Consider the following 8,199-nt stretch of genomic DNA (forward strand, 5'->3'; position numbering starts at 1 on the left):
AAGTGCCTGGTATCAGCAGTGTATCAGAAGAGCGTCTCCACCACGAGAGGGAATGGCTCAGGGATCAACAAAGGCTCGGCGAGACTTTTGCTAAACACGCGAGATGTAGAATAATGTCCGAAGCGAAAGCGAATGAAAAAGAAAGAAAGATGGTCCATGGATTGGTGGGCAATTAAGTGTCCGTTTGTAGTTTTCGATATGTATGGATCTTTAACTCGGTCTCAAGAAGTGGAGGATGATCAGATTGCGATCGGACTATCAAGAAACATGAAGCCAAGACGGAAACCGAACGGGGTAAAAGTATGTTTATTTCTTTTGCTCGATCTTCTTATTGCACAGACTTGGACTTGGACGATTCATTCTTTGTGTCACTTGATTATTTGTTTGTCTGAAACAAGTTGGGCTTTGGCCCTTTTGGCAGAACAGTATTAGGTAGAGAGCAAATCTCTCGGGAAGGGCCATCTCCGGATGTTAGTGTAAGAGTAGCGCGCATACGACTTCCATTCTAAGCCAGTAATGGACAGAACTCGATGAGTTGTTGACTTGTTTTTGGCGTGCGCTTAGGCGTTGCGTCAAGGTATCCTACAGTAAAAGTGAGATGTGCATTGCCCTTCCCGCCCGTCTTTTCCGATGATCATCATGATTGGAATTAATTCGTATCAATAGCCAATCGATGACTTGTACTAATTAATTGCCGACAAAGACTATGGTTTAGTATACCGGCACTTGGAGTGACCGAACAACTAGCCTTTTGGATAGCTTCAAACTCTGAAGAAGAAGGTGTGCCTTTCCGGACTTTGCCCATACCTGATATGGCAGGATATTGCTTTTTTGGATATTTGTACCTGACTCTATTTATCTATCTCTTCACGATACCCGATCTTCATCCTGATACTCTACAAACCATCTAAAATCTGTAGAGATTGGAAATATGTTCTGGAATGGCCCTAGCTCTCGGATGTCGGGTCTTCCATTAACTAGCGCCACTGACCAGCAGCGGAAATGTCAGCTTCCGTTGCAGTAGAGGCCCTTGCGTGTCTGGGAGCTCTAGGATCCCTTGATGATCCCTCTGCCCTACGGTAACAGACAGACGGATACATACATGCAAGCCTCGGCCAACTTTGTCTATTACAGCGACCGTGTCAAAATCATCCCTGAATATCTAAGCTCAAGTCCAAGTTCCAGTCTCATGAATCCGAATTTCCATTTCCGTTCCTCCGTTCAATATTAGACGCGATAATACGATACGATACGATACGCGCCGCAACAATTTGGCGTATCAGGTGTTACATCTACGTCGCCGACATGCTGGACAGGGTGAACATGAGACCATATTTCAGCTTCACTACCAATAATAGCCACGTTAAGCAACGGGATCCTTTCTCCCACATCCCTCTTATCTTATCGGTTCCCAGCGCTTTGTCCTGAAACTCCCATCCTCAGTCAGCTTTATCTCATCAGATCTTCTCGTCTCCCTTCGCTCAGATGAGATCTTGAGATATGCATATTCTTAAAGGCCCGACTCAGACCATTTCTTGAGACGTCAGTGCGGCAAAGCGCTTGTTAGACAGGGTCTTTGATACTGTTGTTTAAGTTTACGGTTTCTAGGTTGTGAGAATGCTTCACTTGGCCATACACCATGAAACTCGAGTTCAGTCCTTGAGTCTCATCTCGTGATACAGTCAAGAGACTCGCTCAATCCTATAACTGGTAGAGATCCCCAGCTTCTCAAGATCCATGTCGCCAAGCCTCCAACTGTCAGCGATAACAGAGTGAGACGAGATACAGTCGTACGAGTTGCACACCAACTTCAGCTTCACAACAGGCCGAATTGCCCAATCGAGCCGAGTACATGTTGCAGAATCTGCACCCCAGAAAATAGTACTCGTTGGCTAGCCGGGAGGGGGGTGCCAACTAAGCAAGCTTAGTTGGCCACAAAAGTGTGAGACGGGATAAAAGTGTGAGACGATCACAAGGATCACATCTGGGTGGCGAAATCCGATAAATCAATCATTAGATGCTCTTCTGATGTCGGAATAGGTTTAAATTGATGAAAAAAACGAAGTTTGAAGCTTCTCGCGATGTATTGACTATCTCAGGCTGGGGGAAGTGACTGGGGCGGCCGGCAAAGAGCTGTGGCCCGGGAAACTGAAGTCCCTACAAATTATGCTGTATCCGTGTTATCCTGGCCATTCAGGCTTCCTGCCGCGAAGGCTCTTCCCTCTCTGATGAGCTCACGAAGTGACTCACGTAGCTGCGTTTGGTGTTTATAAGGGCAAGGCGTGGAGGGAGGAGGGGAGTCATAGTCGGGCAACGGCGGCAAGCTCGGGGACTTGGGCGGCGATGAGGCTATCACGACTTCCTTGTGTGCGGCAACATTGATGAGAGGAAGAGTATCCTCTTCTTCATCCATTTCCTCATCAGGATCTTCGTGTGTGAGGCGGAAATCGACTGTATCATCGCTGTGAAGGAGTGCGCTGAAATCTACCTCGTTGAGCGGTTTTGGTGCAAACTGTGCCTTGCGAATAGACTCACGGACTTCGTCAGGAAGCTGAGTATCTATCATATAGCCGTTAGTCTCTTCTTTGAGTGCATCGGTCATAGCGGACCGTTGTGTATCCATCGATAGATAGTCATCCTTCTTCCCTGTGTGCTCCAACCACTGCTTAAACCGCAAATTCTTGGGAAATCCGTTCACGATGTGCTTCTTATCCGCTCGCCACTCATCTTTGAGGCGATCCATCTCCTTAATGAGATCTGATCGGAGATTGCGGATTCCCTGCTTCTGCATCTTCTTACAATCTTCCGCGATAGCTTCCTCCTGTTGATCTCGGAGTCCCTGCAGTGATACTAGAGGAATAAGGTTAGATACAGTCTTTGCACGCTTGCCGCGCTTTCTCTCGTGATATCGCTTCTCGATACGCGTTTTGCGGTCGTTTACGTACTTCTGAATAACATCTTCTAGCAATACAGCTTCGTGAACGATGTTGCGGATATGCTTTAATCCTTGCCGTGTAGGAGAACTGAGGATATCGTGATATCTCTCGCCGATGCTCTCAGCGGTGACGGAAGCGCTCAGAAAGCGTGTTTCTGACGGCAGAAGCGAAGCATGAGCGGGCGTGCAGGTCTTCTTCTTTCCTAGCTGCTTGCGAAGCAGATATTCTATCGCAGGTCGGGGCGTGAGAGGAAAGATGCCGCATTTTTCGAAGCCTCTTATGATATGAGCTTTTGTGAAGCCGAGATTGAAGATCTCCTGATTTTGGTGAGAAAAGGCACGAATTTAAGAGAAGGCTCAACTGGAAGGCACATACCTGAAAAGCCCCCGCAAAGGCACGGCGGCCAAAGGTGAGATCTCCCTTCCGCAACGCATCGCGAAGCTTCTTCTGATGTGCATCCTTCAGGAATTGGAATACGCCTACATCCATCGGCTGCAGGATATGCGTAGAATGTGGAGGAAGAAATGCAACGAGAATATTGAACTTGATCATATATTCTCTGAATTCGAAGGCGCCGTGCCCGGAAAATCCGTCGATAACGAGCAACCGCCAAATCAGCTCCTCCGAATTCTTGTGAAATGAAGCCGGCGGCACATCGTGAGTATATTCTCGGTCATACTTATCCTGCAGCTGCTCATTGCATCCAAACCACTCTTCGAAGTCAAGCTGACGATTCTTCACAGCTGCGGATTTCTCCCAAGAGCAGCGGTTAAAATGCTTCGCCCACTCCAGCGTTATTGCTGCGTTGGAAAACGCCGAATCCGACTGTGCAAAGTGTATATCAGGATCTGCATCGATATATGCCCACTCGAGTGTTGGAAACGACTTGAAGATAAGCCAAGGAGGAGTTGTATCGCCGGCTGCGTTGCCTGAGCCGATAACTGTGCAAGTCTCACGATCTTGCGGAGAATATACCTCTGTATAAGCTTTCTTCTTGGTGCGTACGACAAGGCATTCCATTTTATCCCGTAACATACCAACTCTAACTCCTGCTTCATCTGCATTCCAGGTCTCCGATGCGCCGATATTCTTCATGCGAATAGCTTCCTCAAGTCGTTGGAACCACTCCTGCGTATCCTCAACGCCTGCCTCCTCATACTCTGCTCGCGATCCTTCTCTCGACTTCAATATCGATTTCGCAAGCTCAGGATGATCCTCACGGAAGCGTGTGTACCACATCTTATGCATAGGCTTCGCCTCAGGATCACGGCGGCGCAGCAAAGTAAGTGCTGCATCCTCTATTTCCCACTTGGAAGCCGGCAGACCTGACCTATCCATCCACATAATATATGTGACGATAGCTTCTTCTTCCGCATCCGTGAGTATACGCGGGCGGCCCATCTTTGGCTCTACAACATCATTATAATCGAGGGAATTCGCAGCCTCAAGCCTCTTCACGATGCGGGCGATAGATGCTCGAGCAGAGCCGGCATATCGATCTTCAGCTTCACGAAGTGAGAGAGGCTTCTTTGCCTGTGAGGAAGCATCACGAGAGCGGCTTTGGAAGTGTTGGCGCGAAAGAACGACTGCACGAGCAGCCTTGAGATTGATATCGGTAGGCATAATGAAGTTAGACACGATTACTTGGATTTTCACTAATTGGTGTCCTAGAATTCATTGGTTTTGGCGGGCAAAAGTGATGAAATCGCGACACCGATCGGTGCGGGGCTGTCTCACACTTTTATCCCGTCTCACACTTTTGTGGCCAACTAAGCTTGCTTAGTTGGCACCCCCCTCCCGGCTAGCCAACGAGTAATGGTTCGCCCATCCAACATGACGGTTCATGTTCATTTCTCGATCCGCTCCGCTCCCCCTCTTCTTCCCCATGCTGTTTCTGTGCACTTTCCAGCATGAGGCAGTCTTCATGCACCAATGATCACAACCAATGCTTATCTCAGACGCCCGTCAATGAAAAGTTTTTCATATCACAATACAGCAAAACCTTGCTTTCACAAAAGATTTTCGTACTCTCGTTGGCTCGTCCGAGTTTTCGTCATATATACTGCTTGTGTGCCTTGCCAGCAATCAGGGCGGCTCAGACGAGGCAGCCGCAGCCACTTGATGGATCGCAAAATCAGCCGGGCGATGTTCAGCCAATATGTGAACCTGATCTTCACTTTGTTGAGGGAGCCAGCTGGCAGATGGAAAAATTTTCATTCTCCGTGGGGGAGCAGCGAGAACATGGTAGGAGTTGCTTGCATATTTGTGAAGTTGTTGGCTCAAATATATTCCCGGTCCTTGACTGCTTTGTGTGTGACCTTCTTGATGTGTAGCCTCGTATTTCATATTCTTAGTAGAACTTCATCTTAGCGCTTGAATATGGCAGAATTTCACGGACTCGGTGCCAAATTCGATGGCATTCCAAGCTCGACAAGCGGCAGTACATCAAGTCCTTTCGTGGTATGTATCATCGTGAGATTACCGCAATTCAGCCTCTCATTCTGAGTAGCAAGCTTCCGATGCATCGTCTCATACTTCGTTGTCTCTCAATTCCAATCTGTGTCTGCCACCACTCTCGACTCATGACACAGAAAAGGCGCAGCATCACATGAAAAACTTCAACCGCTTCATCGAAGATCTCCAGGCCGTGAGTGCTTTCTGACAACAGTTTATTAGTTTGTCACTCATACGTCACAGTCCGCAAGGAAAGCATTTCCCAACTCACCGTATTCGCGATATAGCGATGTTCAAGTCCTTCTGATACAGTGGGATGAAGATGAACTCCAAGTTGAGTTGGAACTCGACGAGTTGCAAAGCGTCTTTGATCAAGTGTACGGATTCGCAACTCACAAGTTCCTTATTCCCACCGCCAACTCGCATCGCAAATTGAACCAACAGGTATTAAATTTTGTTGAAGAGAACGAAGACGAGGATACCCTTCTTATAGTCTACTACGGAGGGCACGGTAGCATCAACAAGGCACGTCAATCGACGTGGCACTGGTATGGTCTCCCCTTCTATCATTAGTTACTCATAACTGACATAGTAGCATGACAGCACAAGAGACAGGACCTACGCTTCAGTCGAGTGGTCTGCGATCCAAAAGCTGTTTGAAACAGCACAATGCGACGTCCTTCTACTCCTCGACTGTTGTGCTGCTGCAAGTGCAGCCCCTTTGACCGAGCGAACAAATTACATGATGGAAACGATTGCGGCTTGTGGATTCGAGACCTGGACATCTCTACCAGGCGCGCAGTCATTCACTCACACCTTGATCGAGGTGTTGAAAGAATGGGCTTCACAACTCCCCTTCTCTGCCGCTATGTTGCATAGTGAGATCTTGACTCGGCTCAAACATGCTCCTCCTGAACGTTCTTCGCAGGGAGTACCTATAGAGGCAAGGAGAACACCTACTTACATTGTCTCAACATCCAATCCACTTGCTGCTTCTATCACGTTGGGCAGAAGGATGCTGGAAGAAGAAGAGTCTAGCTCGGTGTCATCATCTCGGGCAATTCCTGACCCAAGCCTTGAAAACTTCACAGACAGGATGCAGTCAGACAACTACTTCCCCATCCCGGCCTTGCTGGCTACGGATGCCAAAGGGCAGCGAATGGCACCACATGTGCTTTTGACAGTTTCGTTGGAAGAGGACCAAGTTTTTGATGCCGCGAGTTGTGGTCGATGGCTGAAGCAGTTTCCGCTCTTGGCAAAACATGTGAGCGTCGAGGCTGTTTACCGCAGCTATTCAACTCTTCTGGTCATGTCTGTGCCTGTCGTCGTATGGGATCTGCTACCAGAGCATCCGGCAACTCAGTTTGTGGGATATGTAAGAACCCGAAACCTCCTGTCTAAAGACATGATCAAGGATGGGGCAGCAACACCGATTCCTATTACCAGGCATGCTGCAGGAAACAAAACTAGCGATCCATTTGACTGCACTTCTCTACCAAGATCTGTGTCAGGACTCAGCAGTCTTGACTCCGGATATGACTCGTACCTATCACGACCTGGAAGCTTGGTGGCATTGAGACAGAATCGACTACCAATGGATGGGTCGATGAGCTCCCTTGCTACCAAAGTGCGAGCGGGCAAAAGACGAAGTAAGCCATCGTCGGTAGAGCTCCTGGGCTCAGATCGGCCGACTCCAATGACACCTATCACACGCTCTAGTATCAAACAAAGAGCAGGCTCAAGTAGCCGTGGATCCAGTCGCTTAGTTGTCTCGATTGGCGAAGCAGAATTGAATGGCGACAGAATTGGGCATACATGCGTCCTGTGGTATGGATACGATGTTCAGCAGAGTCGACCCGCTGAGAAAGCAATATCGAAACCAACATGGTGAGTGAAATATCCCTTCACCAAGTGGATATGGTCAAGCTTAGGTCTTTGCGATATGACTTTTCTTCTCTCGATCAACCAATAGTATCTTGAAGCTGATATGGATCTAGGAATGAGGACTTCAGATTCCGAGTACATAATTCACCGATGTGCTACCACTTGAGGGTTTCAGTGTGGGGTGCTCAAATGCTCGAGCTCATTGGGGAGGTGTATGTTGACCTTTGCGAACTGGTCACAAAGGGGCGGCTCCCAAAACTTGATGCATGGCAAACTCTTCGTTGCAACGGAACCACAACGGGATCGATCCGCATTAAGCTGGCATACTTGGATGCGAGTGAGGACGAGGAACAGCAAAGCTTGGCTACCAAGGTATCAGCTGTAGAGCAACAGGAAGAGCGGCAGAAGTTGGAACGTCAGGGGAGTGATGACGGGCAGGCTCGGGTGCATCAGATGGATTTTCAGGTTTGGTGAAGGGTGTCTGACTACCTCGGCATTGACACGGAGTGAGGGAAAGGGGCCCCGGGTCGGTTTGGTCAACGCCATGGTATTGCAAGGAATGAGACTCATCAAATTTGATGTTAGTTAGGAGTGCATAGAGGAGACAGCCAAGGGGGACAACTCTCAGGTTAACGTCAACCTTGAAAAGCGACATCCCTGTTTGGGGCAGTACTTGGTTAAAGCCCACAGAATAAAAGCAATTATCTTTCCATCTTATCTGATCGTGGCTGACTGACAGACCCATCAATCTGGGCCAGGGCTGAAGACGGCGCCATCTTTTCAGTGGGACAAGTTAACATGGAAACGTGAAAAGAAGGCTCGTTTCCCTGATCCCTGCTCAAACAATAGCTTCTGTAATAACTAGTTCTGTCGGTGAAAGGGATCCCTGGTGAGGTTTATGTTTGTTGGGGACATGGAAGTAAAG

General features: G+C 48.4%; 1 protein-coding gene across 1 annotated transcript; it reads left to right on the forward strand.

The window, feature by feature from the left end:
- Positions 1 to 5,349: 5,349 nt before the first annotated feature.
- B0J16DRAFT_392449 (uncharacterized protein) lies at positions 5,350 to 8,199 on the forward strand (the record flags this gene model as incomplete). The annotated part of the gene is made up of 5 exons (XM_046132001.1): positions 5,350 to 5,385; positions 5,446 to 5,583; positions 5,634 to 5,938; positions 5,994 to 7,277; positions 7,388 to 8,199. The coding sequence occupies 5 exons, from the start codon at positions 5,350 to 5,352 to the stop codon at positions 7,746 to 7,748; spliced, it is 2,124 nt and encodes a 707-aa protein (XP_045990331.1). The 3' UTR covers positions 7,749 to 8,199.

Source organism: Fusarium flagelliforme, assembly GCF_020744385.1.
Source record: "Fusarium flagelliforme strain FIESC 12 MPI-CAGE-AA-0113 chromosome Unknown B0J16scaffold_1, whole genome shotgun sequence".
NCBI lineage: Eukaryota > Fungi > Ascomycota > Sordariomycetes > Hypocreales > Nectriaceae > Fusarium > Fusarium flagelliforme.